General features: G+C 46.3%; 1 protein-coding gene across 2 annotated transcripts in view; it reads left to right on the top strand.

Annotated features, from left to right (window-relative positions):
- Positions 1–20426, top strand: part of NR1D2 (nuclear receptor subfamily 1 group D member 2) — a 138593-nt gene that overhangs the window by 22738 nt on the left and 95429 nt on the right. Inside the window, exon 8 of one of the 2 annotated variants that reach the window (XM_027530207.1) lies at positions 2529–5902. The exons of the other annotated variant lie outside the window; for it this stretch is intronic. Coding sequence (XP_027386008.1) covers positions 2529–2725 — 197 coding nt within the window. The 3' untranslated portion in view covers positions 2726–5902. Of the gene's footprint in view, positions 1–2528; positions 5903–20426 lie in introns of those variants that run through there. 2 annotated transcript variants of the gene reach the window in all.

Genomic DNA, 20426 nt, shown 5'->3' with positions numbered 1-20426 from the left:
GGCTGTGTGGAAGGGCAGAATCCCTCCCAGGTGGAGGTCAGACTGGCCTGCGGGTGTCAGGCTGGGCTCGTCGGGGTGCGGTGTCAGTTGTCCCCACGTGGGGCTGGTGGAGGGGATTTCACGTCCGTCTATAGGCGGACAGTCAAGGAGTTCTCGAGAAATGGTGAAGGACTCGGAAAGCTGTGTCCCGACCAGCAGTACAGCTCGTGGTGCACCTTCTGGAAGATGAGTTTCCGTTTCAGTCTGTGCCTCTAGTGTCGAGGTTGCTAGAGGACTGTTTATGATCAGCTGGGTTTGTAGTTAGGTCCTCTGGCCTCGAAATCATGAAACTGTGGTTTTTTATGATTAACATTCTTAGGTACAGTGGAGGGAGTTGAATAGAGAGGCATGGGCCACTGAAAGTCAAGATAATCACTGGGGGATCAACCCCATGTAAAACTCACTCAAATGTCCTTTTCCACGCACTGTTTGGTACTGGTACTACTGCCATGTAGATGTTTTGTTTGGGGATCGTTCTCATTTTTTCCCAGTTGTTGTTGTAAATTACAGATGATGTAGTGTAAACCAGCTCCTTTCTTCTGTCAGAACGCCAGCTCTCTAAATATGAGGACTTGCAGTGTGTCACGGTCACTGCGTATTCCCCAGCACCATACAGGTAACCTGGAGAAGGCAGTGGCAGCCACTCCAGTATTCTTGCCTGGAAAATCCCCATGGACAGAGGAGCCTGGCGGGCTCTGGTCTGTGGGTCGCAAGAGTTGGACACGGCTGAGCAACTACGCACACATATACCGGTAACCACACTCATTCAAGTGTTTGGTGAATGAATTAATGAATTGCAAGACCGTTAAAGAAAACAATTGCTTGACCATTAAAGGCAAGGGAGGGTCTTGGAAGCATTATTACAAAGCTTTAAGTAGTTTTCCAGAGATGATCCTGTGATTGTACGGCCAAAGTCTGCTGTCGAGAGGAGATCTTTTGTCCATCTTACAGTTTTGTGTGAAAAGTTGATTTCCCTCCCTGCCACCCCCAAGCAGTAGTCAGCATTCAGTTTGTTTCTGTTTCTTTAATAATTAGCACAGTTGTAGCAATAATCCAAATTTTATTAAATGTAATATGAAACTGTTTTCATCATTTTTTTCCTGCATCGAGTTAATCAGCCTCCCATCCTTTACTATTAAATTTTAGTCCTTGTTTTGAGTGTTCCCATTCCAAGTAGCCTTTTTCAGCTACCAGTCACAATGGAAGACCTCCCTGATTTCCTTGTTAAAAAAATGAAACAAGGGTGTAAATGGCCAGAGAATTTTGTTTCCTTGAAGAAGTTTTTTTCTTGCTAATTACAACCCCCTTTTCTTGGAGCCATTGAATATTTCTTGTGTACAACTGTCTCCTGTTGTAAAGGGAAGAAATAGCCCTTGCTGATGAAAAAAGCCCATGGTTTGGTTCTTTTAAAGGTAGTTTCCTTTATTGCTGATTTGTATTAAATCACTAACTTATTAACATTTTTGTATGATGAATTTAATAAACACAGTATGCTAAATGAAAGTAAATACAACTATTAATAGGGAGTTGGTGATGGACGGGGAGGCCTGGCGTGCTGCAGTCCATGGGGTCGCAAAGAGTCAGACACGACTGAGCAACTGAACTGAGCTGAACAGATAATAAAGTTGTGTGCTATGTTAGATAACTACTACTGCATAACAAGTTACCCAGAGATTCCGGGGCTTAAAAACGCGTCCATTTATTCTCTCTCAGTTTCTGAGGGTTGGGCTATGGGTGCGCTCAGCTCAGGGTTTCTGAGGAGGTAGTGTTCAAGCTGTCGGCTGTCCATATGAAGGCTTCGCTCGGGCAAGATTGCCCTCCAGGCTTATTCACGTGGTGGTTGGCAGGACTCGGTTCTTTGTGAGTTGTCCCACTGGGTGTCTTGGTTGCTGTCTGCTGGAGACAGCCCTCAGTTCCTGAGCACTTGGGCCACATCTTGGGGCACCTCACATGGCATCTGGCTTTCCTCAGAGTGAGCAGTGGGACTGTCTGAGGTGGAAGCCATGGTTTTTCCTGTGATACTGCATTCAGTCGTGAGTCTGGCCCACTCACGGGGAGAGGGGTCCACGCGTGGGTCCCGGGTGCCTGCCGCCCGTGGTAACAGGCACATGTGGAGTGTTCCGTATGGGGTGAAAATACACTTCCAAACCACACGACTCATCTCGTTTTGCTCATTAGAAGCAGTTGAAATTAGGTGGTATCGTATTTAAAAAATCAGAACCTCTAGATTTTTGTGAGCAAAGATACCTAAGCGGTACAAAGAATTTTAATTTCTCAGGTGTACTATGTGGTACGTATTTTATAATATGATTAATAGCTACAAACATTTGCCATTGGGCTTTAAAAAACCCTGTCAGGTATCTTTTGCCTTTGTTCCCATGTGTAAAACTTTGGTTTGAGCTCATTAATGAGACTGACAAGTACGAGTTATGACTGTTATGGTTAGTAACACTGTCGTCTCCTCTCCCTCTGCTCCTGGCTCTCCGCAGATCGATCGGGGATAGAAAACGTCAACTCCGTGGAGGCTTTGCAGGAAACGCTCATCCGCGCGCTCAGGACCTTAATAATGAAAAACCACCCAAACGAGGCCTCTATTTTTACAAAACTTCTCCTAAAGTTGCCAGACCTTCGCTCTTTAAACAACATGCACTCTGAGGAGCTCCTGGCCTTTAAAGTTCACCCCTAAGGCCTTCGCTGACTTAGACACGAATCGACCCAGGCTAACTGGACATGTGCTGAAACGCTGATTTCTCTGTGCGCGCCGTCCAGGGAGGTGGAGGAGACCTCGCGGCCGACGAGCCGCAGGCCGTTCCGCAGCCGCCGCCGGGTTTCCTCAGCCCTGGCTGGAGGCCGCGCGCCGTCCCGAGACCCGCCGGCTGTGCAGCACTTAACTGGAGAGGCTACACTGAATTACACTCACACTGAATGTTAGACTTGCTCATCTGCCAAAACCAAAAACCATTTTGATCTCCCTGTGACATAAACGTAATGCGTAACCACAAGGATCTGAGGGCCTGAAGGTACCCTCTGCGGTGGAAGTTCTGTCAGACGGAAGCTTGACTTCACCACGGGACTCTGCTCTGCCGGTTGAGGCCCCGCGAGTTAGGAGACCTCGGTGTGGGGGCCCCGCCGTCTGAGCGTGCGCGGGCCTGGGAGGCTCCCTGCTTGTGGAAATGGGAGCCGATCCTTCCCCAGGCCCGCCCCACACGGCCTAACCACCGTCTGTAAAGCATCTTTACCTCTTGGGAGATAGGCACTATGTAAATACGGTAAAATTTTTGTTATAATTATTCATAATAATTATCTTTTTTTTTTTTAACTTCTACTCTTTTTCTGAGAAATCATTTCAGTCCACACCAATCTGCTATTCAGGGTTCCTGCGTAGGTGTGGGGTATCCTCTGGCACACACATGTTCAAAGATTATGGGTACATTAAGTACATAGCAGTGTACATAATATCCATGTGAATATAGTTATACATAAATATATCTCTTCACAATATTTTAAACTGTGAAGAACTTTATCATACAATAAACTTAAAACAAGAGGTGTCAAAAGACCCAGATTAGGTGCATTTTACCTGTTGATAACATAACCATTGCTTTAAATGTTTAGAGAGTAGAGGCTGAATTTATGCTCTATTTTTGTTTATTTAAGCAACACTTAATGTAAAAGTGCAACAGGCAGTTGAGTCCAGATTTTCAAAAAATAAGTATTTTAGAGTTCATCTCTAGTAAAATTTTTGGTTCAGGTACTGGTCATTTAAAAGTTCATTCAGATTCTTACCTTGTGCTAAAAAGATTTCATTGCTGCCACTTAATACACATGCTGCAGCTTGATGATAAACATTTTGATTCTTTCTGGAGAACCAACGTTTAAGAAGACCGTTTCACATGTCGATGTGTGCCTGTGTGTGTGAATGCAGGTGTGCAAGTGTGTTCTGAAGCCACTTGTTTTGTTTTTTTTTTTCCCCTAAATAACACTACAGGGATTTTGTCAAATTAGATTTCACCTATAATTTGAAAAATCATTTAGTGTGTGACCTGCAGGCTTAAGAACAGTCAGACATTTCATCCTTATTTCTGTTCTTGGGCTTTATTACATCTTACAGTTACAATCTTAGAAGGTAAGATTGGCCTTTTTATGGCAGTTGGAGAAAATCACCAGAAAGTTGAGGATCTTATGTATGTTTTTCTGTTGCCCTGGAAGATAGCAGCTAATTGGATTTTTTGGGTGAAGATTGCCTTCTGTATAATTTTTAGATTATATAAAATTACAAAAATGAAAAGGTCCCCTTTACTATCTCAGCCTGTTACTTTAATGACATGTGAGCAGAATGCCTTATTTTGTAACCTTGTTTAACTTGTTGCTACTAGGACTTGAATTTCTGTGGCACTAGTTAAGGAAGTTAAGAAAGAATTAAACCCTCTCTTTATTAAAGAGGAAAGGTGATGGTGATGTCTGTAGTACAATGTAAACCATAATTGTGATTTACCTTAAATAGGTATGACTTTTATGGGATATACAGTATAGTTTTTGTGAATTCTTCACATGATAGCATTATCTTTTTATAATTTTTTTCTGAAGATAAATGCATAGTTTTCTTCTATGGGAAATAGAAACAGCTTTTTGACGTAATACTGAGAACCTCAAAGATCATGTTGTTTCTTAATTTTTGCCTTTTGCATAAGCCTCTTTATAACATATATCTTTAAAGCAGTTACTAAGTCTTTAGGAATGTGTAACCAGAACTATGTTAGTATTGCTTATAAAACTTTAGTTAGGTTCAATATATACATGTATACATCTATATATAGGTATAGAGATTTGCATTTTGTCTTGTAAAATTTTATTTGAACAAATTCTTCCTGTAGGTAATGGGAAACAAATTTAATAGTTCATATGCCACTCTTAGCGTTTCTATATCTGAAAATAGCCCACGATTGAAACTTGTAATTCTAAAGTTAAACCAGCAGCCTACTACAAGCACATTCTTTGATTGAGTCATTGGTTATAAACTTACTATTGATAAAAGCGGAGAAGACAGCCAGTTTGGGGAACTTCTAAGTTGGTGGGATACTGTCGATTAACAATGTACTGTATGAATTAAGTGATGCTTTAACTCTGATTTTACATTTTAAAGTTAAGACATGGGCATTATGTCAGCAAACTTAAGGGCATTATGTCAGCAAGCTAAAACATTTTTTTCTTGTGCTTTTAACGTATCTCTTTACATGATCTGAGAGACGATTCAAGCCTTTAGAGAGAAATAGCTGAGGAAAAGGGGAAACATCTTCTTGGGATGAAGCTTTTCCTTATGGCGATGGTTTAATTGCAGATTCAAAAATCAGAAGGAAATTTCAGTGGATTAAGTGTATAGCTTCCATAAACACATTTCAAGAAATTACCATTGTAACTTGATAAGATACGATTTATTTTATGTAAACATCATTGCAAAGCAAGGAGTAGAAGCTCAGCTAGATTTATTACTGTGCACGAGAGTAAGTACCTATCTCAATTATTCTTTTTCTTTTCCAATATAAAGTTTGCTGAATGTACAAGAAGAGTTTATCACTTAGGGTATAGAATTTTTTAGGGGGTGGGGGGGGGCTCTGTCAGGCAATTACCTAGAAACAAAGATTGTCTTGGTTTGATCTGAAATGTAAAACTTGAAGCTATTCTTGAACTAACATGGAAAAATAAAATGGCTATTGTTTCAAAAAAATGATAGAACTATATTGTTGACAAGATATGAATTAAGTTTATTTTCTACAAACTGTTATTGATGAAGACATGGATAATACGTTCATGTTTCTGAAAAGTAATCTGTACATGGCGGGAGGGAATAATAAATATTATTTCTAACCAGGTGTGATATTTGGTATTTTCCTATCTCGAGTTTTTTGTAAGACCGTCTGTAATTACCTTACTGCGCTCCCTTGAGCAGAGCAGGGTCTCTTTTATGTAGATCTCTGATTCAGCATGGGGTGGGTTGGGGGGGGTATAAATATGTAGGACTTTTTAAAAAAGGAGACTTCAGAGTTTGTTTAGAGATTCCAGAAAAGACTGTTAGTTTTCTATGATGCCAGCTGAATGGAGGTTTGCTGTGTGAGATGAGGTGGTCTTCCTGGTTAGGGAATGTGGAGAGGCGGGTAGGGGACCTGGTGTAGACAGGGCTCGGCGGTGACCATGAACCGGGTCGGGAGCCTCTGCACGACCACCGCCTCCTCTCGCCTTACAGGGTATGCAGCCGTGTGGGCCACTTAAACCAGCGTTTCCCGCAGTTGTTTCCAAGACTGGTGATATCCCCTACTTTGCTGTGAATGTTAGTTGATGTCAGGTGGGAGACATGGGCTCCTTGATGAAATGAATGTGGAAACACTGGGTTAACCAAGGTGACCGAGAGGCCTTCACGGCATTCGTGTTCTCTGATGAGCAGATGTGCGTGTGTCCTTTAAGGAAGGGTTTAGGAGGATGCAGCTTTTTTCCCAAAGGTTCTCCACCAGATAAACACCACCCTCTCCACCCCGTTTTTTTCTGTGCTGAGCTCTTCTAAGGCTCTTTGGAAAGTATGCTTTCAGGAGAAAGTCCCTGGTAACCCACTTCAAGTTTTGATCAGGATGTTGATCATATTCTGTTGAGTATTGTACAAACTTATATCGGGTTTTGCCCCTTTTTTGCACAGGGTGAGAAACAATGAACTTGAAATAAATGTGTGGTTGATGGAAAGCAAAACAGATGGAAATCCTTGCAAGTTTTGGAAATACTGCTGCTGAGTAACTGAGTAAAAACAGCCAGTTCATGGATCTGGTGTTAGTTTTAACACTCACTCATGCATTGGAGAAGGAAATGGCAACCCACTCCAGTGTTCTTGCCTGGAGAATCTCAGGGATGGGGGAGCCTGGTGGGCTGCCATCTGTGGGGTCGCACAGAGTCGGACATGACTGAAGCGACATAGCAGCAGCAGGCCTATTAAAACTTCTTACATTTGCTTTTCTTAATTCTTAGTCTGGGGGCTTCCCTGGTGGCTCAGACAGTAAAGAGTCTGCCTGCAATGCAGGAGACCCGGGTTCAATCCCTGAGTCAGGAAGATCCCTGGAGAAGCAAATGGCAACCCACTCCAGTATTCTTGCCTGGAGAATCCCATGGACAGAGGAGCCTGGCAGGATACAGTCCATGGGGTCGCAAAGAGTCAGACATGACTGAGTGACTTCACTTTCTTTCTTTCTAGAGTTGAGGAACAACTATGGCCTGTGTTCTAGGAGCCTTGTCAGAGTTGCCCTTCACAGTGTGAAAGTTGCTGGCCTCGGGGTGATTTTTAGACACCAGAGTAGTAAGCTCATTTAAAACAACACTTTGAATTGAGCGTGTGTAGGAGCCAATGGCACCCCACTCTAGTACTCTTGCCTGGAAAATCCCATGGACGGAGGAGCCTGGTGGGCTGCAATCCATGGGGTTGCTAAGAGTCAGGCACGACTGAGCGACTTCACTTTCACTTTTCCCTTTCATGCATTGGAGAAGGAAATGGGAATCCACTCCAGTGTCCTTGCCTGGAGAATCCCAGGGACGGGGGAGCCTGGTGGGCTGCTGTCTCTGGGGTTGCACAGAGTTGGACACGACTGAAGCGACTCAGCAGCAGCAGCAGCAGCAGCAGGAACCATGAGTGCAGGCTTGGAGGAAGCTCAGAGCCTCTCTAGAGCCCTTTATGTGGGGCACATTCCCCAGAAGGTGATCGTGCTCTCAGGATGAGCATTGCCCCTGCATTTTAACACAGATAACCAAAGAGAGTGAGCCCAATGTTAAAGACTCCGGCACAAACCGAGGATAATTGTGTTCTAAGTCGCTTGTCCTGACTCTGTGACCCCATGGACTATAGCCCGCCAGGCTCCACTGTCCATGGGGTTCTCCAGGCAAGAATACTAGAGTGGGTTGCTTGCCCTCCTCCAGGGGATCTTCTTGACCCAGGGATTGAACCTGGGTTTCCTACCTTGCAGGCAAATTCTTCACTTTCTGAACCACCCCCAAAGCTGGCACACGGAACTGAATATGACCTTCTAAGGTGTCTGAGGTAAGCTGTTTTCTCATCTGCTGCTTCATTTTTCTCTGAACTCTTCTTATCCTTAACCTCAGCGGTTCCCCCCGCCCCATTACTTTGTTGCTTTGCTTGTACATTTTCATCTGTTTTTGCCTCCTACAAAAGATATTTCATTTCCTGTGCAGATTCTACAGTTAAACACAAGTAGGGTAGTTTCCAATCTGGAAAGCACCCGCACTTGCGTTCTGTCTTGATCATTTTTCTGTGTCCCCCCCCGGCCCCCCGCCCCCCACCATCGAAGTGGCTGCTCTTTTTCAAAGCTATTTTGTCGGACAGGATTTTTGAGGAATAAACTGATGGTTTACTTCCTCATTACTTACATTTACTGAACATCTGTGTCTCAGGATTTTTTATTTTTTAATGCAAAGTGAGGTTCCATGAAAGTCCAGGGCACCAATCCAGACAGTGTTGTAAAGGCGTATGCCTGTGGAGCAGGTGGTCCCCAGTCACAGCAGCCAAGTCCTGCAGGGGCTGCTCTTGCCCTGCTGTGCGGGGCCCAGCTCGGGGGCTCCTGAGGTCTGGTGTGACCTGGTCAGGGATTTAGCCACCTGGTTGGTAGAAACAACCATTACTAAAAATTAAGTTAGGTAAGTTTACAATTGAGTTATATTTGAAGGGGTAATACTTAAAGCTCATCTCTCCCTAATTATTTTAAACGTATTATTAATGCTTTATGTGTGTGTAAGTGCATGGTGGGAATCCTTTATGTCAGCGTGTTCCTGCACACCTTCCCATCTCCCTGCCAAGGGATTATCTATACCATGAAAATCTGCACATGCTCTGAATCAGGGCTTGATTTATTGTTTTGTTGATTTTATAGGCTTGAGAAAGTGATGGAGAAAATGTTAAGGATACAGATTAAACTTGTAAGTGTCTCACGTCTGTTGCTGTTAACCATTGCAAATAGCATAGAAAAATGAAGAAATAGTCCAGTAGTTGAAAAGTATTACCTGGTTCAGCAAAGAAATTTCTCACATCATTGATAAACAAGACAAGTTCTGATGTCATTTTTATTGTTTGTTTTATTGTATTGGAGGAGAGCATGGCAACCCACTCCACTATTCTTGCCTGGAGAATCCCATGTACAGAGGCGCCTGGTGGGCTACAGTCCATGGGGTCGCAAAGAGTCGGACCTGACAGAAGTGATGGAGCATGGACACATTTATTGTATTAATATATTTAAAATGTCAGTCAGCATGCCAGAACTACATTTGTCAGTTGCAACTTTGGCAAAAATAAAGGCATGCATTCTGTGAGAACTGTATATATGGAGTTAACAGTAAAGAGGATCGTACACTTTATATACTGTGCACTATATAGCCTTTCAGTAAGAACAGTAGATGCACACTCATATGTATGGTACTCCTCCTCAGGGAGCCAGCTGTTAAACACTCCCAGCACACCACTATTACTTAACCCCAAGAGGTAATTCTGTTTTTCTAGATGAAGAAACCTAGGCTCAGAGTTTAAGTAACTTATTCACGTTTGCACAGCTACTGAGTGGAGAGTCGGATTGCAAAACCCAGATGTCTGGGCCTTGGAGTCTGCTCTCAGGTGTTCTGTGGGAGAGAAAGGCCGGGGCTGGGGTCCCCTCCTTGCAGAGTGGTTTTTAGTAAGTCTGCTTGGCTCTGTGCAGATGTGTGCTGTTGAGAGGAGCTAAAGGGGAAGCTCTTAGGCAAGGAGTGAAAACCTAATAGTCTAATGTCATCCCCTCAACCCTTCAGTAAAACGTTCTCTCTTCTGTAAAAGGACAGAGTGGTTGCGAGACTAAATGAAAGGTAGTAAAATCTTGCTGCCAACAGTGAAACCTATTCAGACATGAGGTCACTGCCCGTGAGCAGAAGGAGGAGAGAGGGGTTGGTCCCAGGGGAGGAGGCCTGGGGGGCTCTCTGGGGCTCAGCCCGGGGGCGGGTCTCTCAGAAGCCCTCGGGCTGGAGTGAGGAGAAGGGCACTGAGCGGTAGCTCCTGATTTACGCCTCCTCAGCTGGAAACTGCGCTGTCAGGAAGGACTGACCCGGCGGGGACCTCCGCCTTCGCACAGGCCGATTCCAGTAACTTCCCCAGGAGCATCTGAAGCAAGGGCCAGAGGATGACCAGGTCCGTGTCCTGTCACCTGCCCCTCAGGGAGGGGCCTTAGGCTTCCGGTCGGTGCTGGCCTTGCCCAGGGTGGACTTCGACCTCAGAGGCTGCGGTCGTCGGCTTCTTGACGGTACAGGCAACTTCCATGTCCTGAAAGGGAAGCATTCCGTGTCTTAGTTTCGAATGTTCTCAGCGTTTACTGAGGTTGGAGGTTGGAGGACACCTTTCTCCTCACAGTTCGGCTCTTGGAGGAGTCGAGGCCATCGACCCCTGTGCCCTCCAGCGTCGCCTCCAGGGCTGACCTTTGTGATGGTCTGCAAACAACACAGAAGAGCCGCAGGAGTGGCGACTGCTGGGGCGGCTGGGCAGAGGCCGCCGCCGCAGGGGGCCGCCCGGCTGACTGCGCCCTGCCGGCCGGCCTGCCGCTGCCTTTCGCTCCAAGTCACCTTGGGGACAGAAGTGTGCAGGGCCTGGGGGTTGTGTCAAGGAGTTTCATTCCCCCGAGGTTCCAGTGAAGCCGGAGGAGGGCCCAGGGTGGGAGAGACGTCAGGAGCACCCGGTGAAGGGCGCCCGGCTCACCTGTCGGCTCAGGGGCTCCTCGAGTTCTCGGTGAACCCCGGGCGCTCCGTCTCAGACTTTCCTGCACAGCAAGCAGCGCTTGCGTCTTCGATCCTAACCAAAGAATAAGTATTTGTAGTAGAAGTGTAAAAGAGTGTAAAATGTTTGCTGTTGATTCTCTCATCGCCTCACCTACATCTTTTTTTTTTAAATTTTATTTTATTTTTTAACTTTACAATATTGTATTGGTTTTGCCATATATCAAAATGAATCCGCCACAGGTACACATATGTTCCCCATCCTGAAACCTCCTCCCTCCTCCCTCCCCATACCATCCCTCTGGGTCGTCCCAGTGCACCAGCCCCAAGCATCCAGTATCGTGCATCGAACCTGGACTGGCGACTCGTTTCATATATGATATTATACATGTTTCAATGCCATTCTCCCAAATCATCCCACCCTCTCCCTCTCCCACAGAGTCTAATAGACTGTTCTATACATCAGTGTCTCTTTTGCTGTCTCGTGTACAGGGTTTTTGTTACCATCTTTCTAAATTCCATATATATGCTTTAGTATACTGTATTGGTGTTTTTCTTTCTGGCTTACTTCACTCTGTATAATAGGCTCCAGTTTCATCCACCTCATTAGAACTGATTCAAATGTATTCTTCATCCTTTTAATTTTATCCAGCCCTCATGGAATTCAGAGAAACTTTTTACCGTGTGAAACCAAAACTTCAGCTGCTGTCATTTTCCAACGCTCTTAGCTGGTGATGTCAGAAGAATCTTACAGGGAACACGCAGACGCCTGAAACCCGTATCTTACCATCGTCATTCGGTACTTCTTACACATCTGTCCACCCTTCCATTCACCCACCGATCTTGATTTTTTAAAGATCATTTTATTTATTTTTGGCAGTGCTGGCTCTTGGTTGCAGAGGGCGGGGCTCCTCTCCAGTTTCGGTGCGTGGGCTTCTCGGTGCCGCGGCCCGCCTCGCTGAGGAGCACACGCTCTGGGGCTCGGGGGCTTTAGCAGTTGCGGCCCCCAGGCTGTAGAGCACTGGCTCGGTGGTTAGGACTCCAGGCTTAGCTGCTCCACGGCATGTGGGATCTTCCTGGATCAGGATTGTGACCCCGTGTCTCCTGCATTGGCACGTGGATTCTTTACCCACTGAGTCACCAGGGAAGCCTCATCTATTACAAAAATACTTTAATAAAGTAAACTGCAGTCACCAGGAAACTGCCCCCTAAGATTTTCAGCTTGCATACATTTTGCTAGAGGTGAATATTAATTCACAGTTTGTTCCTTTGATGTAAAATTTATAAGGAAATGCACACATCTTTGGGTACAGTCTCCACTCTGCGTGACAGGCATTCTGCCCCTGCAACCCCAAACCCAGCTGAGACAGAACGTTACCATCATCCCCAAAGTCTCCTTGTACCCCTTTCCAGACAATCCCCGCTGCTAAGGAGACAGTAACTATTGCTCTGATCTGTATGTTGCTGCATAGTATCCCTTTGTAGGGGTGTACCGGTTTATTTTTCCTGTTGATGAATATCTGGGCTGTTTCCAGTTTGGGGTTATTATGGATGAAGCTGGTTATGAGCACTCCTTTGTATTTGCATAGCTCTACAGAATGACTTGATCCTGGGCTAGAATTCGAGTTAGGTTCCAAGAGTGCAGGAAGCAGCACATAGTGGAAAGTACAGTAAGCCTCCTACGTGCAAACGAGCTCCATTCTGAGAGCACATCCATAAGTCCAACTTGTTCCTAAGGCCAACAGAGTTAGCCTAGGTACCAGCTACCACAGTCAGCTATATACTGCTGCTTTTACATCTGCTTCTGGACACCCTGGGCTTGAAATGAAGATACTGTGCTGCTTTACTTTGGACAACACCGTACAGCAAGTACACAGCACAGCCACTTGCAGCGGACGCACGCGGGTGGCGGCGCACACCAGACACGAGAGCGCGGCGGACGCACGCGGGTGACGGCGCACACCAGACACGAGAGCGCGGCGGACGCACGCGGGTGGCGGCGCACACCAGACACGAGAGCGCGGCGGACGCACGCGGGTGGCGGCGCACACCAGACACGAGAGCTGACAGGCGACTGGACGTGAGAGTGCAACTTCACATCTGTGAAAATTCAAAACTTGAAGGTTCGTATCTAAAGCACTTCCTGTATGAGAAACAGATTAAAATCCTGAATTAGTCCTTTCTGTTTGGGGTCTCATGGAAAGAGCAGTGCATCAACTAGAAGATACTTAAGACTTACCTAAACGGGATGAAAGCAATAAGGATATTTGTTACTTATTTCCTGCATAAGACCTCTGAGGGCAGGGCAGTTCCAGGCTGGTTCCGTGGCTCCAAGTGCCATCAAGAACTCGAGAGCACCCCTCACTCCCCGTAGATAGTGGTGGTTGTTCATCAAACAAACAGAAAAACAGAAAAAGAAAATAGTGTTGTTAAAGACGTGATGCTTCGGAACCACTGTGCACTGTGGGTGTTAGGTGGTGCAGCTGCTGTGGAAATGGTATGGCAGCCCTTCACACTTTTAAAATAGGGTTACCGTATGATCCAGCAGTGCCAGTTCTGGGACTGTACCCCCGAAGAATTGAAGGCAGCGTCTTGAAAAAGGATTTGTACATCCAGATTATAGCAGCCTTATTCATGGTGGCCAAAGGGTGGAGGCAGCCTGAGTGTTCACTGGCGTCTGAAGGATGCACAGCTCATGTTTATGTGTACGTGATGGGAATACGAGACAATTATACTTCTATATACTTTTATTATAATAATTATACTTTTATATAATTTTACATTCTAAAATACATTATATGTATGTGATGGGAATACTATTCAGTCATAAAAAAAGAAAAATTCTGGCACGTCCCACAACTAGGATGAACCTTATGCCAAGTGAAATAAGCCAGTTATAAAAGGACAAATACTAAATAATTCCACTTATATACTTGGAGTGGTCACATTCACAGAGGCAGAAAGTAGGAAGTAGAATGGTGTTTGGGGATGAAGGGTCGGGGTAGGGCAGGATGGTGAGGTATTTCAGAGCTTCAGTTTTGCAAGATGAAAAAAGTTCTGGAGACAAAATCATAATTGAGAAAGATACATGCACCCCTTCGTTCATAGCAGCACTCTTCACAGTACACACAGAAATCACCTGGATGCCCACTGGCAGACGAGTGGATAAAGGACATGTGCGCATCTGTGCAATGGAATATTACTCATCCAGAAAAAAAGAACGAAACGATGCCAAGTGCAGCACCACGGATGGACCTCGGGATTATTGTGCTAAGTGAAGTCAGAGAAAGACAAACACCCATATCACATGTGGATTCTAAACTACGACACAAACGAAGCTACCTATGACACGAAAATAGACTCACAGACACAGAGAACAGACTGCTGTTGCCAAAGAGGGGCAGCGGAGGGATGGAGTGGGAGGCTGGGTCAGCAGATGTGACCTACTTATACGGGAGGGACAAAGTCCTACTGCAGAGCACAGGGCACTATATTCAGTAACCCGTGGTAAACCACAGTGGAAAAGAATATGAAGAAGAATGTCTGTATTTTTATAACTGAGTCACTGCTGTACAGCAGAAATTAACATTGTGAAGCAAGTACACTTCAAAAAATGGATAAGAAAACAATTCTGGAGACTGGTTGCACAATGATGTGATGGTACTTAACACTACTGAACTATATGCTTGAAAGTGGTTAATTTTATGATATGCGTATTTTATCACAATTAATAAAAACAAAACAACAAAAGAAGTTTCTTTGTCATCTTGTGCATGTTCGTAACATTGCAAGTGGGCACCTTGTCAGGCATCACAGCAGAATTACTATGTCCAGAGGAGAAGAGGAGAAACCTTCCTCTTGTGTATGAGGGGAAATTTTTTTCAGGAGGAGGTCCCCGCAGACTATGCATCTCAGCTGCCACTGGCCAGTTGGGTCTCATTTGGCAAGTGAATCTGGAAAACAAACATATATACAGGGTCTTTGACTCTCTGTGGAGAGCACCAGGCTCTCCTGGAAAGAACAAGGGGCTGGGGGTGGCTGTGAGGTACTGGCTTCTGCACGGAGGCCTATTAGGGCGGAAGGCCCTCCTTTGTGAGCGCATCGACGACGGCCACGGTCGGGGCCGACTGGCCCAGCCTCCCTGTGGATGCAGGAGTGATTTTCTTTTGTTGCCGTTGTTCAGTTGCTAAGTCGTGTCCGACTCTTTATGACTTCATGGATTGCAGCATGCCAGGCTCTCCTGTCCTTCACTCTGTCCTGGACCTTGCTCAGATTCATGTCCATCGAGTCGATGATGCTATTTAACCATCTCATCTTCTGTTGCGCTTCGCATCAGGTGGCCAAAGTACTGGAGTTTCAGCTTCAGCATCAGTCCTTCCAGTGAATATTCAAGGTTGATTTCCTTTAGGATTGACTGGTTTGATCTCCTCGCAGTCCAAGGGACTCTCAAGAGTCCTCAACACCACAGTTCAAAAGTATCAGTTTTTCAGTGCTCAGTCTTCTTTGTGGCCCAAGTCTCATCTCCGTACTTGATACTGGAAAAACCATAGCTGTGACTGTACGGACCTTTGTCAGCAAAGTGATGTCTCTGCTTTTTCAGTACTCTGTCTGGGATGGTGCTCTTGGCTTGCTGCTAATAAACACAGGACTGAGGCAAAAGTACAAATGAAGGCCGCTAGCCTGTTCCCTGTTTTCTGCACTCCAGCTTTTATTCCATAGCAAGAGAAGCTATTTTTTTTTTTAAAGGAATTTTGTGACCCTGCTGACTTCACACTGGTGTCTTGAAATTGGCCCCAGTAGGAATGTTGATACTGTGGAAATCAGTAATACTACAGATTAGGGCTCCCCATCCCAGATAGCAACGCACTGCTCAGAGCTTTGGATACTGGCCGTGTGGTTTGACAACTACAGCCAAGGAGAGGCTTGTGCAGGCCCTGGAAGCAGTCCAGGCCACTCGGGCAGGGGGCTCAGATCTGGAGATGATCTAGAAGTGGGCGCCCTTGGCGGGGGAGGGGCCAGAGGAGGGACTGGCTTGGGCCTTCTGAAGTGTGACTTGGGGTCAGGGCCCAGAGTCACCTGGGCTGTAGGGAGGTCAAGAGAGGGCGATCCTTCTGTCCCCTCCCTCCAGTCCACTGTCTCTGGCTGAACGGGGCAACACCTCCTGATGGCCTTCTCAAGCCGGTGTAATAATAGGGAGGAACAACTCTGAGTCCACATGAGCTTTGCTTCTCTCTTTTATTGGAGTATAATTGCTTTACGATGTTGTGTTAGTTTCTGCTGTGCAGTGAAGTGAATCAGCTATATGTACACATAAATCCTCTCCCTCTTGAGCCTCCCCCCGCCCCCTCCCCACCCCTCCAGGTCATTGCAGAGCACTAAGCTGGGCTTGCTCTGCTTTACAGCAGGTTCCCACTAGCCGTTTTACATACAGCTGTATACATGTCACTTCCAGTCTCCCAATTCCTCCGTCCCTCCCTGTGTCCACACATCCATTCTCTACATCCACATCTATTCCTGACCTGAAAATAGGTTCATCTGTACCATTTTTCTAGATTCCACATACATGTGTTAATCTACAGTATTTGTTTTTCTCTTTCTGACTTACTTCACTCTATATGACAGACTCTAGGTCCATCCATGTGTCTGAAAATGGCACAATTTCATCCCTTTTTATGGCTCAGTAATATTCCTTTATGTGTGTGTGTGTGTGTGTGTGTGTGTGTACCACACCTTTATCCATTCATCTAACCTTTGTATTCTATTGCTTTTGCTTTACGTAAAGAATGTTGCCTAGAGCCTGAAATAGACAGGACAGCCCATTCTCAAGGCTTTAAGGGGATAACACTTTTCCATTTGTATAGCAATAAAAAGTTTCAGAATGAAGAATAACGTTTGTCTTGGTGGAGGTCTACAGGAACATCGTGTCCATGTAGCTGTACCTACATGGACAGCTGCAAGAACAAAGGATTCCTACACAAAAAAATTTGCAGAAACCAACCATCCCCCTTCCTCATCTTGCCTTTAAAAATGCTTTGCTGAAGTTTGGGTAGTTCAGGATTTTGGGGGGCATGAGCTCTCTGTCTCCTTGCATGTTCCTGCGATAAACCTTTCTCTGCTCCGAACTCCATCGTTTTGGTTAGTTTGGCCTCGCTGTGTGTTGGGCACACGAGCTGGGGTTCGGTGGCACAGGGAGGACCGAGCTCAGTCCCAGTCTGCCCCCCCGATGACCTTGTCAATGCAGGGAGGACTGCTGGTCTTACTGCTCAGAACCAAGACTCGCTCATGGCCGGAATGGACATTGTAGGAATGTAGGAATGTAGGAATTGTAGGAATGGACACGGCTGCCGTGTCCTCAGTATTGAGACCTTTGTGGCCGTGACCGCCCCTGGGACGAGCACACCCGGGCAGCCCCCCTCCTGTTCCTGCACCCGAGTGACACTCAGACTTGAAAACTTCCCATTTTAGACTCAGGGGGAGGGAGCAAGAGGACTCCTATCTTGATTCTGCCTGACTAGAGATAGCCTTAATCTGGACTTTGTACCCCTAAGACAGTGGTTCTTCAGACGCAGTCTTCAGACTGGCACCTGCATCACCTTAGAACATGTGAGAAATGCAGATTCCAGGGAATTCCTTGGCAGTCCAGTGGCTAAGACTCTGCACGTTCGCTGCCCAGGGCTTGGGTTCCATCCCTGGTTGGGGAACTAAAACCCCACAGAGTGGCATAGTACGGCCAAAAAAGGAAAAAAGAAAGGCAGGTTCTAGAGTCTCCCCTAGATCTCCTGGGCCAGACACTCTAGCTGGGACCTACCAGTCTGCGTCAAGAAATCCTCCGGGCGACTCTGCAGCAGCTGAATGAGCACTGCTGCTCGGCAGCCCACTCCAGTCTTCCTGCCTGGAGAACCCCCTGGGCGGAGGAGCCTGGCAGGCTACAGTCCTTGGGGTCACATGGAGTTGGACACCACCGGAACGACTTAGCACAGCACAGCTCTGGAGTACAGTCTGGTGTGTTAGTTTGCAGGGCTGCTGAAACAGAGCATGACAGACTGGGCGGTAACCCACAGAAGCTTCCTTCTCACGGTTCCGGAGGCAAGTCCAAGATCCAAGTGTCTGCAGGCTTGGTTCTTTCCGTGGCCCGTGAGGAGAGGATCTGACCGGCCGCTCCTGTGGACTCTAGACGGCCGTCCTCTCCCTGTGTCTTCATGCCAGCTTCCCTCTGCACTTGGCTGTGTCTGAAGTTCTCCTTCATGTAAACATACCAGTCAGATTGGATTAGGCTCTACCCTAATGACTTAGCTTTCATTTGATTTCGACTTTAAGGATCGTATCTTCAAATACAGTTACATTCAGAGGTTCTGGGGATTAGGACTGAACGGATGGACTTTTTGGGGGACATGATTCATCCCATAGCACTTGGGAAACCTTGTCATATAATTTATGTATCTATCCCCACCCCCCCAACCCCCCATTCCCCAAATGTGAGCTTGTAGAGGTCAGAGGGCTTCCCAGGTGGCGCTAGTGGTAAGGAATCCACCTGCCAATGGAGAAGACACAAGAGATGCAGGTTTGATCCCTGGGTCTGAAAGACCTCCTAGAGGAGGAAATGGCAACCCCCTCCAGTATTCTTGCCTGGAGAATTCCATGGACAGAGGAGCCTGGTGGGCTACAGTCCAGGGAGCCACAAAGAGTTGGACACGACTCAGTGACTGAACACGTACAGTACACAGTGGTCAGAGACGGTCTTGGTTTTTTGCAGTTTTATTTTTTGGCCCCACCACGTGATATACAGGATCTTGGTTCCCCAACCAGGGATCAAACCCACATCCCGTCCAGTGGAAGTGCAGCATCTTAACCACCAGACCACCATGGAAGTCCTTCCCTGTTCTTACCGCTCTGTGCTGTGCTGTGCTTAGTCACTCAGTCATGTCCGACTCTTTGCAGCCCTATGGACTGCAGTCCACCAGGCTCCTCTGTCCTTGGGGATTCTCCAGACAAGAGTACTGCAGTGGGTTGCCATTCCCTCCTCCAGGGGATCTTCCCGACCCAAGAATCGAACTGGGGTCTCCTGCATGGCAGACAGATTCTTTACCAACTGAGCCACCAGGGAAGCCCTCTTACAGCTATAGTGTCTTACAAAATGCCCCAATAGTCTTCAAATAAAGGTTGTTTAAATTGGTTGACTATTGGTGGAGGAGCTTTTTGATGTTTCATTGGGATTATAATCTTAACAAAACACTTCTTGGTGTGCAGAGCACACATGTCGAAGCTTCGTTGGGTCTTAGACATTTTCAAGGCGGTCTCCTGAAGGCACTTCTTGGGTGAGGTCTGACCTCTGCCTGTGGACATGGAGCTCTGAATTGCCTAATCCCGCTCGCCTTAGTGCAGTGTGTGTGTGTATACAGTGGGCGCCTTCTTCTGGGGCCATCACAGAGGCTTGACATCTAAACTCTCTCAGAAACTTGTTTGTTTTCTTCTTTTCTGAGAGCTTTTGAAAGAAAAAAAAAATAGCCCTGCTTCATTCACACATGGCCAAGGATTCTAGATGTTTTTATTTTTCAGCACTCAAAGCCAGTCGGTAATAAACAGATAATTGTCACTGAGAGGTAGCACACTTTATTTGCTAGGGATTTTCTATTGCTTTTCATTTAGTTGACAGCAGAATTACAGGTTGCCATGGTAACCTTTCCGTTGGCCAAATTGCCTGGGTCTTAAAGACATAGACACCACATTTGGTTTCATTCCGTAGAGTGGACATTGTTGTAAAACGGAGCAGAGCCAGGCGGATGTGGAATTAGGGCAGCCATCCTATCCTGCTCCCTCCTCTCTCCTTCCCTTCCCTCTTGTGGTTTCCGTGTTTCTCAGGCCCCTGAATAGCCCAGTGTTAGAAATTGTATAATTTGGTCTCCGGAGTTCTTTCAAGAAAACAACCAGTTTGCTGTCTCCAGGCAGGTCTGTTACCTCTTCTGTTGGTAGATACTACGTGGGAGCTGAGTGTTTTGGGGGTGGCTGGCATGGAGGTATTAAACTCCAGCTCCAGTCCAAGACTGGACACATGTTAAACTTCTGTGACCACACTTCTTTCAATCAGGTAGGATACAGAAGAAGGATCCAGAGAAGCGAAAGAAGAGTTCTTAAGACATTTTCCCACTCAGGGGAGCCAGAACAGCCTGGTAGATCTGGAGACCTGTTCTTGGCTATGCCAAGAAACTGAATTAGCCAGCTAGGCTTGAGAAAACGCTGGGACTTCTGGCAACTGCTCTAAATAGATTTTTCACTCTTCTGAGCTTTGCCTGCAGTCACATGTGTCCTGAGAGCCAAGGGGAGACTGAATCATCTGATAAGCTAATTCCAGGAGGGGGGATGAAGAACGAAAGAAGAAAATAACATCCATTCCTAAATCCCACCCTTCTCTGTAGAAACTAATTGCTCGAGGGTTGCTGCAAGTTTAGATTTTACTGGGCTCTTTCTGCTTTCAGTCTTGCTTGACTTCTTTTCAGGCTTCAGGCCATTGCTCAGTGCTGACTTTTAGGGCTGCTGTCTGGGAGGAGGGGCTTGGGGTGCAAGCAGTGCTTTTCATTTCATGGGGAGAGTGGGAGCCAATAAGGGAACCCTGACTGTCC

Source organism: Bos indicus x Bos taurus, chromosome 27 (assembly GCF_003369695.1).
Source record: "Bos indicus x Bos taurus breed Angus x Brahman F1 hybrid chromosome 27, Bos_hybrid_MaternalHap_v2.0, whole genome shotgun sequence".
NCBI lineage: Eukaryota > Metazoa > Chordata > Mammalia > Artiodactyla > Bovidae > Bos > Bos indicus x Bos taurus.
Note: the sequence above shows the minus strand (reverse complement) of the source record. Positions and strands in the feature narration are given on the sequence as shown.